This window comes from Eucyclogobius newberryi, unplaced genomic scaffold (assembly GCF_026437365.1).
Source record: "Eucyclogobius newberryi isolate DKJ021-1_F unplaced genomic scaffold, fEucNew1.0.hap1 SCAF_115, whole genome shotgun sequence".
Lineage (NCBI taxonomy): Eukaryota > Metazoa > Chordata > Actinopteri > Gobiiformes > Gobiidae > Eucyclogobius > Eucyclogobius newberryi.
The window spans coordinates 118,433-130,805 of NW_027315741.1; the positions used below are offsets into that span (position 1 = coordinate 118,433).

The 12,373-nt window shown below is 43.7% G+C and overlaps 1 protein-coding gene across 1 annotated transcript in view; it reads left to right on the top strand.

The window, feature by feature from the left end:
* copa (COPI coat complex subunit alpha) overlaps positions 1-11,655 on the top strand; it is a 28,105-nt gene extending 16,450 nt beyond the window's left edge. Inside the window, exons 18-30 of the mRNA XM_072440211.1 lie at positions 841-1,030; positions 2,221-2,316; positions 3,122-3,210; positions 3,324-3,447; positions 3,648-3,737; positions 3,818-3,927; positions 5,130-5,276; positions 5,948-6,088; positions 7,170-7,352; positions 7,430-7,540; positions 9,240-9,401; positions 10,176-10,370; positions 11,515-11,655. Coding sequence (XP_072296312.1) covers positions 841-1,030; positions 2,221-2,316; positions 3,122-3,210; positions 3,324-3,447; positions 3,648-3,737; positions 3,818-3,927; positions 5,130-5,276; positions 5,948-6,088; positions 7,170-7,352; positions 7,430-7,540; positions 9,240-9,401; positions 10,176-10,370; positions 11,515-11,574 — 1,698 coding nt within the window. The 3' untranslated portion in view covers positions 11,575-11,655. The remainder of the gene's footprint in view (positions 1-840; positions 1,031-2,220; positions 2,317-3,121; positions 3,211-3,323; positions 3,448-3,647; positions 3,738-3,817; positions 3,928-5,129; positions 5,277-5,947; positions 6,089-7,169; positions 7,353-7,429; positions 7,541-9,239; positions 9,402-10,175; positions 10,371-11,514) is intronic.
* Positions 11,656-12,373: the final 718 nt, after the last annotated feature.

Below are 12,373 nucleotides of genomic sequence, written 5' to 3' on the forward strand. Positions count from 1 at the left end.
TCAAACGAGGCGGGACAGTGGGTGGAGCTTGGGGCCCCGTGGCAAGAAAGTCCCCGTAGGTTCGATTTCTGAGTCGTTCGGGGATTTTCTGTGTGGCGTTTGAATGTTCTCCCCGTGTCTGCGTGGGTTTTCTCTGTATTGTCTAACACCAAAACCAAAACAAAGGTTGATCGCAGTAATGGGGTTGTAAAAAGTATAGGAAATTAGATATGAATCAATGTTATAACTGGGGGCTGTTCGATTTGATAGAAATGATGATCATCCTGATTATTTTTGTTAATTATTCACTTTAAATAGTTTTTTTTTACATATCATTCTACACATCTAAATGACTAATTGACTCATTAGTAACACATTGCTGTAAGTAATTCTTCGTTTCCTTTTGATTGTGCCATTTTTGTGATCATTGTTCAAAATAATTGTTATCGTAATTGGAATTCGATGAATCGCACAGGCCTGTACTATAGTTGGTAGCAAAACGTTCCTTTCCTGTGGAGTTTAAAGAGGTTTTTCTCAGCTCAAGTTTAAGAACACACGGAAAAAAAGAATGAAACACTGTTATTTTGTGTCAAATTACAGTCAATTTATATTAAAAATGTATCACGCTTATTTCTCAAACACAAGAAGAAATGTTACTATTATGACAACTCTAGTACTTCTGAACCTAAGTGAGCCTTAAAAAGCAGATTAAAACAAACAATTATAAGATATTTTCTATTATGACAACTCTTTTGAACACATTAACAAAGCAAGACAAAAGATGAAACACAATTTGAGCTGTGTTACAGGAAGTTCCATTGTATTTGTAGATGTAACTGACTCCTCCCCCCCCTCCTGCAGGTGGCGCTGGAGGCGGCGAAAGCCCTGGACGAGCGCTCGTGCTGGGAGCGTCTGGGTGAAGCGGCCCTGCTCCAGGGGCATCACCAGGTCGTGGAGATGTGCTACCAACGGACCAAGAACTTTGACAAGCTCACCTTTCTCTACCTCATCACCGGGAACCTGGCCAAGCTGAGGAAGATGATGAAGATTGGTGAGTCGCACGGGGGTTGAACCTTTTTACGTTGTTGAACTACTTTTGTCAGCGAGTCTCAGGAGCCGTGTGTTAAAAGATCCCATATCATGCCATTTTTTTCCTGTTTCGTAGTCCACACTAAGGGTATATTTGATAATAATAAGTGTACCCATAACCCATAACCCATAACATAATAGTTATCAAATATCACCCATATCTTGGACCCCAAGATACCCTCACAAACCCGCAAGTAAGTAAATTTTATTTATTACATAGCACCTTTCACAGACAGAAGTCACAAAGTGCTTCACAAAACACAGAATAAAACAATAAAAACACATAAAACTTACAGTGAACAATACATATACATTTGCCCCCACCCTTGCAAAGAGCGATCTGCCTCCCCCGCCCACCCTGTTGCGTAGCCTAGCGTGGAGACGGTGGGAATGTAAACAGAGGCCGAGGCGTGAGCGCTACACAGCGCATGACACAGCACCACGTCAGCAGCAGCATCGTAACAAAAGAAGTAGCATTTGAAGCTAACTGCGCCTAAATAGTACTCATAGGAACTCACCCGAGTAGGCCCTGTTCGTCTGCTCATCAGAGGAGAAGGATAGAGACTATTCTCTAGCTAAAGACTACAGGAATCATTCAAAAAACACTTTGGGCACCAATAGCACTATAAGAAGGTTAAAAGCTCTGAAAGTTGATTTTGCACGATATGGGACCTTTAAAGCTCGTAAACCGAGCTTTTTTAGGTTTTTTAAACTACCGGTATTTTTGACAGTTCACACTTTTTAAACACATTATCAATCAAATATTAAAGGTTGAAATATGAAGACTGAAGGAGAATATTTGCGAATTAAGCAAAATGTTGAGGAAAACATGAATTTGTTTGATCTTTGATCCTTTCTTTCATGTGTTTTGGAGTCTGTATAGTGCAGATAATGATTGTGCACAAAGTAATATTTTTTTAATAACTGCAAACTGTGCTCTACAAATACTGTAAAACTTGCCTTGCTTATAAAATAAATGTGATATTTTTGCAATCCTACAAAATGTTGCGTAAACTCGTCTTTAAATGTATTAGTTTAGGTTTAAATATCAGAAAATAGAACTGTAAAATGACCCTCAAGAGTGCAGAAATGTCACTTCAACCCGTGTTTGAAGGTTTACAATGATTTACCTGTGTTCTTTTTGTTTTTCAGCCGAGATCAGGAAGGACATGAGCGGACACTACCAGGCGGCTCTGTATCTGGGAGACGTGAGCGAGAGAGTGCGCATCCTCAAGAACTGTGGACAGAGTGAGTCGTGACACAACCAGCTCCACAAATGCAGACCGCTTTTACAGCTATGCGTTTACTTTTGGTTTGGACAAAAAGAGGTTACACATTTGCACAGAAGCGGCTCGACAATGCACAAGAAAAAGTATTAATTTATAATAAGGGGTGCCATTAAGTTCACAATGTATTTTATGTTTATTGTATTCAAGTCAAAATCTTTTCGTCTCATAACTTTTTACTACAACAGCTTAAAAGTGTCTGCAATTTACAAGCTCGCACGTCTATTAGAAGGAATAAAATAAAAGTATTCAAGTTGTACCGTATTTTCCGGAGTATAAGTCGCACCAGCCAAAAAATGCATAATAGAGAAGAAAAAAACATATATAAGTTGCACTGGAGTATGAAATGCAGTTGCAAGTGTGAAAATGACAAATAATATCACATAAGTCGCTCCGGAGTACGTACATTAGTATAAATATAAGTATAAGTCGCACCCCGGCCAAAACTATGAAAAACGGTGCGACTTATAGTCCGAAAAATACGGTAATAATTATTTCAAGATTAGTTCTACATTTTTAATCTAAAATACGAAAAAATAAACAGTATAAACGTTTAATACATCTGCAATTTACAAGCTCACACGTTTATTATAAGGAATAAAATACAACTATTCCATTTGTAATCATTATTTCAAGATCATTCCCACAGTTTTAATCTGAAATATGAAAATATAAACAAATTTAATATAATCAAACACTATTTGTATTGTTTTGATGCATGAAATAACTTTAAGGTTTAATAATGATGTATGCTTGGTGCTGTTTAGAGTCCTTGGCGTATCTGACCGCCGCCACTCACGGACTGGACGAAGAGGCCGAGGCGCTGAAGGAGACGTTCGACCCAGAGAAGGAGACGGTAGGTCTTTGAAAAACGCATATATATAGATTCAAGAATTTAAAAAAAAAACCTCGTATCTAACTGGAATACTGATGAGATATTGTTCCCAAATGTTGTTTTTCCCACTGTAGATCCCGGAGGTTGATCCGAACGCTCAGCTCCTGCAGCCGCCGCCTCCCATCAACCCTCTGGACACTAACTGGCCTCTGCTCACCGTGTCCAAGGGCTTCTTCGAGGGCGCCATCACTGCCAAGGGTCAGTACCGACACCAGTCTGTGTAAATCAGCACGGATATTTGTCTCGGATAAATCTACGTGAAAAGGGAGTGTTTAATTCCTTTAAAATGTTAGAAAATGTGTTGGGAATTGATTGGATATTTTGAGTAGATTTCCTCTGAGATGAGCAAAGGCTTGTGGAGGCCTCCTTTCCATCTTGTATTCCTCTTTCTTGCGTAGGTAAAGCTGGTCAGATGGCGGCTGATCTGGACATGGAGGCTCCCGGAGGAGAAGGCTGGGGAGAGGACGCAGAGCTGCAGCTGGACGACGGTAAAACATCCTTTTAAAACTACCGCAGATCCTACATTTGTGCGTCTTTTGTAATGAGGATTGAACGGTTTGTGCCTCAGATGGTTTCATGGACGCGCAGGAGGGATTCGGAGAAGAGGGAGGTGTGGCGAAGGACGAAGGCGGAGGAGGATGGGAGGTGGAGGAGGACCTGGACCTTCCTCCGGAGCTGGTGAGAAACACACGCGTCAGATGTTTACAGTGAAGTGGCCTAGTCCAGTTTGAACAGATTTTCAAAATGTATGTGAACTCGGAAACTATGATTGAGTCTTGATTTGAATCTCAAAAACACATCTGAAGAAGTCTGTCTAGTCATTTTCCTGTTTAAATCCTCTCTCTGTGGCGTTTTCGTTTTCTCGAGCTCTGTGGCGTTTTCGTTTTCTCGAGCTCTGTGGCGTTTTCTCGAGCTCTGTGGCGTTTTCTCGAGCTCTGTGGCGTTTTCTCGAGCTCTGTGGCGTTTTCTCGAGCTCTGTGGCGTTTTCTCGAGCTCTGTGGCGTTTTCTCGAGCTCTGTGGCGTTTTCTCGAGCTCTGTGGCGTTTTCTCGAGCTCTGTGGCGTTTTCTCGAGCTCTGTGGCGTTTTCTCGAGCTCTGTGGCGTTTTCTCGAGCTCTGTGGCGTTTTCTCGAGCTCTGTGGCGTTTTCTCGAGCTCTGTGGCGTTTTCTCGAGCTCTGTGGCGTTTTCTCGAGCTCTGTGGCGTTTTCTCGAGCTCTGTGGCGTTTTCTCGAGCTCTGTGGCGTTTTCTCGAGCTCTGTGGCGTTTTCTCGAGCTCTGTGGCGTTTTCTCGAGCTCTGTGGCGTTTTCTCGAGCTCTGTGGCGTTTTCTCGAGCTCTGTGGCGTTTTCTCGAGCTCTGTGGCGTTTTCTCGAGCTCTGTGGCGTTTTCTCGAGCTCTGTGGCGTTTTCTCGAGCTCTGTGGCGTTTTCTCGAGCTCTGTGGCGTTTTGTCTCGAGAATCTTTGCTGATTTCGAGTCCATAAATCATCTCCAGACTCGTTCCCGTCAAATCACGATTAGAACAACCGCGTGGCATCGCAGAGAAAACCTTCCAGTCGTTCATTATTAACCTGTGTAATTCCTTCTGCTGCCAGTAGATGGTGTAAAAACTCAGCTGGTGCCGTGGGAAACAGCAGAGATACAAATATGTAGAAAAAGAGCATGTTTAAAGGCAGTTAGCTTTTGGAGGACTTTCTAAACGGGATTCATCAAACTAGCGTGAATGAAGCTAAATGCTACTCCAGGTGTGTTTTTGATGAGGAACAAAGTTAGAACATGGTTAAATAAAAGTCAATTTAGCATAATCTATGTTTAGCGTGATTAGTGTTGTTCATTGGGGAGATGTGTTGACCTTGAATAACACTGTTCTTGTGCCTCCTCAGGACCTCCCGGCGGCCGCAGGAGGAGGAGCCGACGACGGGTTCTTTGTGCCGCCGACCAAAGGCATGAGTCCGACCCAGACGTGGTGCAACAACTCACAGCTGCCCGTCGACCACATCCTGGCCGGGTCCTACGAGACCGCCACCAGGGTAAAAGAAACGCCACGCAAACTGCCATATGTGCAGTATTTAAGCTTTACATGGGTTTTACATGAGTTTCTTACAGGCTAAAAACAGAGCGGCACGTTTTGTCGCACATTAATCAATATTTGAAAGTTGTTATCATTTTATTTTGATATAATAATAGTTGACTTGTCCACAATTATGATTTCAATCAGTCAAACAGTTATTTCTATTTAACATTGAGACTTCTTAAACACATTTTTAACCAAATAAAGGTTGAAATATGTTGCCTGGAAGCTTCTAGATCGAGAATATTTACGAAAAAATTATAATATTGATGAAAATCCAATGTTATTTATTCTTTTTGGACGTTTTTATTCATTATTATCACTGTTTTTGTTGTATTTATGTGTTTTTGAGTCTGAATAGTCCAGATAACGATTATAATGATCAAAATACTATTCTTTTTTGGGCTGACTCATCACAATTATTCGTTAATTAATCGTTTATTCTGTGTTAGACGTTCTCAAACATGTTCTGAAACGTGTAGCAGTTCATACGTCTCATAGATGAAGTTGAGCTCAAAATATACACTTTGACCGAGATCGTTCCAAACAAATAGCAAATGTAGTTGTTTCTAATTGTTAGAAAAGTTTAAATGCAAACGCGTGAGTTTTCTTCTTCTTCCGTGTCCTCAGCTGCTGCACGATCAGGTGGGCGTGGTGAACTTTGGCCCCTACAAGAGCCTCTTCATGCAGACCTTCTCCAGAGCGCGCACCTGTTTCCTGGGGCTCCCGTCGCTGCCCTGTCTGCGCAGCCACCTCCAGAGGAACTGGAAGGTACTGCACCGTAACCACACACTCTTTCGATCGAGACGTTTCAGCTGCCGGCCAAAAGGTTGAGCTTTCATGTGGAATTTGAAACGTCTGCTGAGTGTTATTTAAAGGTCATGTCGATCCTGGATGTGTGAACTCGTGCAGACTGCGAGTAGGGATGTCACGATATCGAATGTTACCGTGACAATTATTGTGAGAAGAAACATCATAATTCAACGATTATTCACGACTAATGGAATCCTTATTTTTCTTTGGTTCTAATACATCACTGTTCCATTCATACTTGACCAGCTTCACTCTCTCAAACTCTCTGGCAGTTATATCATAAATAACATTCACTCACTTTGATCACTTTACATGCGGCGTGTACTTTTTGGGTCCAGATTTAATAGAAATGACGTAATTTTGCTTCCAAAATAGTCACGATTATTAGTCTTTAGTTCTTACAATTAAATTTTGACCTGAATAATCACGATTATCGATTTAAGATAAGATAAGATATTCCTTTATTGTCCACACATGGGGAAATTTCATTGTTGCAACGCAGGTAGATACAAAGGAAAAGGACAGATAACTTATAGGAAGTTTAAAAAACACTCAATAGAAGAACTCTTATAAACAAAAACTCTTATAGACAAAACCTCATTTCTTAATAAGGAATGGAGGGGAAAAATAAAGATTAAAAAAGCTAGCGTAAGACAAAATAATACTAATAATGGTAAAATAAAATGAATCAATGAAATTTCCCCATGTGGGACAATAAAGGAATATCTTATCTTATCTTATCTTATAAACACTCTATTTACATCACTCGATTTACATCTATTTACATCATACATCAACCGGTTAATCTTGACTTCCCAAAGTGGAAGAAGCAGCAGCTGTAAAGACTCTTCAGTAAACCAGTCATCGACATGGACTGACTGTGATCGTGCAGGGTTTAAATGTCAAGACTTGGATATTTATTTCTTTTATTCCTTGTTATTTGATATGTTTAATGTCACATAATGGTTCATACATTTCTGCCACTGACCACTGTCCCCTGGAGACATAATAAACTGTTATAACCCTGTGTTTGGTGCAGGACTGTGGGGCGAAGCAGGGCCTCCCGGCTGTGGGCCTGCGCCTGGCCGACCTGATCTCCCGCCTGCAGCAGTGCTACCAGCTCACCACCGCGGGGCGCTTCGAGGAGGCCGTGGACAAGTTCAGAGCCATCCTCCTGTCGGTGCCTCTGCTCGTGGTCGACAACAAGCAGGAGATCGCGGAGGTGCGGAGCCATCGCCGCGGCAACATCACCTGTCGCTTCACTGCTCCCGTTTACATGCGTACGTACTTTTGTTTCAGGCGCAGCAGCTGATCACCATCTGCAGGGAATACATCGTGGGACTCACCATGGAAACGGAGAGGAAGAAGCTGCCTAAAGACACGCTGGACCAACAGAAACGACTTTGTGAGGTGAGTCCTGACTCTGGCACCAGCAGGAGGCCGGTCCATGTTTTAGTCCTGACTCTGGCACCAGCAGGAGGCCGGTCCATGTTTTAGTCCTGACTCTGGCACCAGCAGGAGGCCGGTCCATGTTTTAGTCCTGACTCTGGCACCAGCAGGAGGCCGGTCCATGTTTTAGTCCTGACTCTGGCACCAGCAGGAGGCCGGTCCAGGTTTTAGTCCTGACTCTGGCACCAGCAGGAGGCCGGTCCAGGTTTTAGTCCTGACTCTGGCACCAGCAGGAGGCCGGTCCAGGTTTTAGTCCTGACTCTGGCACCAGCAGGAGGCCGGTCCATGTTTTAGTCCTGACTCTGGCACCAGCAGGAGGCCGGTCCATGTTTTAGTCCTGACTCTGGCACCAGCAGGAGGCCGGTCCATGTTTTAGTCCTGACTCTGGCACCAGCAGGAGGCCGGTCCAGGTTTTAGTCCTGACTCTGGCACCAGCAGGAGGCCGGTCCATGTTTTAGTCCTGACTCTGGCACCAGCAGGAGGCCGGTCCATGTTTTAGTCCTGACTCTGGCACCAGCAGGAGGCCGGTCCATGTTTTAGTCCTGACTCTGGCACCAGCAGGAGGCCGGTCCATGTTTTAGTCCTGACTCTGGCACCAGCAGGAGGCCGGTCCAGGTTTTAGTCCTGACTCTGGCACCAGCAGGAGGCCGGTCCAGGTTTTAGTCCTGACTCTGGCACCAGCAGGAGGCCGGTCCAGGTTTTAGTCCTGACTCTGGCACCAGCAGGAGGCCGGTCCAGGTTTTAGTCCTGACTCTGGCACCAGCAGGAGGCCGGTCCATGTTTAGTCCTGACTCTGGCACCAGCAGGAGGCCGGTCCATGTTTAGTCCTGACTCTGGCACCAGCAGGAGGCCGGTCCAGGTTTTAGTCCTGACTCTGGCACCAGCAGGAGGCCGGTCCATGTTTTAGTCCTGACTCTGGCACCAGCAGGAGGCCGGTCCAGGTTTTAGTCCTGACTCTGGCACCAGCAGGAGGCCGGTCCATGTTTAGTCCTGACTCTGGCACCAGCAGGAGGCCGGTCCATGTTTTAGTCCTGACTCTGGCACCAGCAGGAGGCCGGTCCATGTTTTAGTCCTGACTCTGGCACCAGCAGGAGGCCGGTCCATGTTTAGTCCTGACTCTGGCACCAGCAGGAGGCCGGTCCATGTTTAGTCCTGACTCTGGCACCAGCAGGAGGCCGGTCCATGTTTAGTCCTGACTCTGGCACCAGCAGGAGGCCGGTCCATGTTTAGTCCTGACTCTGGGCACCAGCAGGAGGCCGGTCCATGTTTAGTCCTGACTCTGGGCACCAGCAGGAGGCCGGTCCATGTTTAGTCCTGACCCTGGCACCAGCAGGAGGCCGGTCCATGTTTAGTCCTGACTCTGGGCACCAGCAGGAGGCCGGTCCATGTTTAGTCCTGACTCTGGCACCAGCAGGAGGCCAGTCCATGTTTAGTCTTGACTCTGGCACCAGCAGGAGGCCGGTCCATGTTTAGTCTTAACTCTAGCACCAGCAGGAGGCCGGTCCATGGTTAGTCCTGACTCTGGCACCAGCAGGAGGCCGGTCCATGTTTAGTCCTGACTCTGGCACCAGCAGGAGGCCGGTCCATGTTTAGTCCTGACTCTGGCACCAGCAGGAGGCCGGTCCATGTTCAGTCCTGACTTCTCTGTTCTGTCCTGTAGATGGCGGCGTACTTCACTCACTGTAACCTGCAGCCGGTTCACATGGTTCTGGTTCTGAGGACGGCGCTCAATCTTTTCTTCAAACTCCGGAACTTCAAAACTGCCGCAGGATTCGCCCGGCGCCTTCTGGAGCTCGGGCCCAAACCGGACGTGGCACAGCAGGTATGCGCTCTATCCTCGACCTATGACCTTTGCCAGGTGTTCACTCATCAGGATTTAGTGTTAGCACTCCATCTACTGGCAGCAGAGAGAATTACCATGGGGAAAAACCAAAGCTAGCTTTCCTCGACATGCTAATGTGAGCATTTAAGCGTAATGAACGTGAGTCAGAAATGCTCAGAACGAGTCTGGAGATGATTTATGGACTTCAAAGTAGAACAGACCTCCAGATCTCTGCTTATGACATCACAAATCTGCGACATTTGAAATGGAATGTTTTCTGAGGCTCAGAGGGAAAGGACTTGCTAAACAGAATTCATCAAACTAGCGCGACTGAAGCTAAATGTTACTCCAGGTATGTTTTTGAGGGAACATGGTTAAAAAGTAGAAAAAGCTTCAGTTGTAGTCAGAAACATGGTTAAAAGCTCAAAAGTCAGTCATTTTTTAACAGAACTAGGCATTAGAGCGCAAAGAACAGCCACTTTTTTTAAATATTTTATTTATTTGGCTATCGTAAATGATTTTGTTTGTAATAGTACTTGTTTACTTGAAAAAAAAATCTAAGAGCCAGGGTTTCTCAGGAGCGTTGTCTTCAGGTTTAAGGCTGGTTTTCCACCCCGAGACAGCAGGGGGCGACGACGATTAACCACCACATGAACTTTTAATCGGGTGAAAATGTTGCTTAGCTTTAAGAAAAGGACTTCAAACACACTGCGAGGGCCGTGATTAAACTGGAGGAACTCTAACTCTCTGATCTGGCACCACGTCTCTCCTCAGACCCGTAAGATCCTGGCGGCGTGCGAGAAGAACCTGACGGACGCGCACCAGCTCAACTACGACGCCCACAACCCCTTCGACCTCTGCGCCGCCTCGTACGTGCCCCTGTACCGCGGGCGCCCCATCGAGAAGTGTCCGCTGTCCGGGGCCTGCTACTGCCCCACCTACAAGGGCCAGATCTGCAGGGTCACTCAGGTCTGAACCTCCACACACACCAGTAATCACAGGAACCGTTAAAAGAACCGGGACTAGGGACCATTAAAAGAACCGTTGTCTGGACTGAACGGACGCTAAAACACGCGCCAAAAGACGTTCTGTCACAAAGACGGCACCGTTATTCATTCAAAACGTCAATTAAGAATAAACTAAACGAGATCTTTATCAATAATACACTTTATTTGTAAATCTAGAAGCCTTCAGCCACCATAGTTCAACCTTTTACCCTATTTTCTGGACTATAAGTGGCACCTTTTGTCATAGTTTGTGTCATAGGCCGGGGTGCGACTCTATTTATACTTTATACTCCGGAGCGACTTATATGTAATATTATTTGTTATTTTCACACTTGCAACTGCATTTCATACTCCAGTGCAACTTAAATATGTTTTTTCTTCTCTATTATGCATTTTTTGGCTGGTGCGACTTATACTCCTGTGCGACTTATACTCCGGGAAATACAGTATTTAGCCTAAAATGTATTTCTCAGTGTACAATAGAAATAATAGTTTGACTACAGCCATATTAAAAGTTATTTACATTTGAAGTCTATTTTTTAGACTATAAATTGAACTAAACACTTAATTTTGCTTCTAAAATTGTCATGATTATTATTATTATTTGGTTCATTATCCATTTCCTGTGTAATCTTGACATCTTTAGGTATCAGATTTATTTATTTGTTTCGTTTTTAATTGATAATATTGCAATTGTTGTTTTGGAGATTTGGCAAATTTTAATGTTAAGTATATTATAATTAAAACGATAACAAAACAAAACAGACAAATGTATTCTGTTTGAAGTGATATTTCTTTTGCAGTATTCATTTGTGTGCCTAAAATAAAGAAAAATGTGTCCGTTGATCAGTTTCACAAGCAATTCAACCTACCGTATTCTCCACACTATAAGGTGCACTTAAAAAGCCTTTTATTTTCTCAAAAAACCACAGTGCGCCTCATGGTTGTGCTCACCGACCTCGAAGTGCGCCTTATGTATGAAAAATGGATCGAAAACAGACCATTTATCAACGGTGCGACTTATAATCCAGTGTGCCTTTTTATAGTGAGGGAAATACGGTAATCAAACCTCTTATTAACTCTTATTTCCGTTCCTTGTTTTGCAGGTGACCGAGATCGGCAAAGACGTGATCGGCCTGCGCGTCAGTCCGCTCCAGTTCCGCTGAACGACGGAAAGGAAACGATGGGAAACTCCGCCCTGCTTTTGTCAAACGTGTAATAATAAAACGATGCTTAAAGATTATAAACGAGTGTCCCACTGCGTAACCGTGGGAACGCTTTAGACCCTTTTCCTGTACGTCGCTTGGGTTTTTCTCTGTGCTCAAATGTAGATGCTGTTGCTTGCCTGTCACTCAAGAATAAATAATCTAATGATGTTTCTAATGTTTCAAAATGGGAATAACAAAGCTGTCACTACCTTCAAATGTCCACTGTATTTTTTACTGTAAGTTTTATATTTTCGTCTAATTTCATTCTTGCTGCAATCGTCATATTTTTTTTTCTTGGAGGTAAAGCCTGGTTTTGACCCATTTCACGTATGACGAGTTATGATTTTGTTCTGGTCACTCGGATATGCATTTTTATTAAAGACGAGAGACTGTTTTTGTTTTTTTTTGTAGTTTATTTTATTGAGACGGGGACAGAACACGATATACATTCACTTTATCAGGTGTTGTACCATGTGTTAAGCCCCACTGAGCAGTAACTGCAGGTAAATAGGAAAAAAAAGATATAAAAAAATGTAGATAAACCTTGTGTAGTTTACTTGCATAAATGAACGAAATTAAATGTATTTCAAATTAAGTTTTTTCAATTTATGTGTCAAAATTGCACATATTTGGGTCATGTAAATGTGATGATTGGACAGAGCCAGGTTTAAATTTCATTGACAGTTTGGATACAAAAATATTACACAGGATTTTGGTAAATCTTATGTAAAACGTGTAAACATTTCAATTGTGCCCA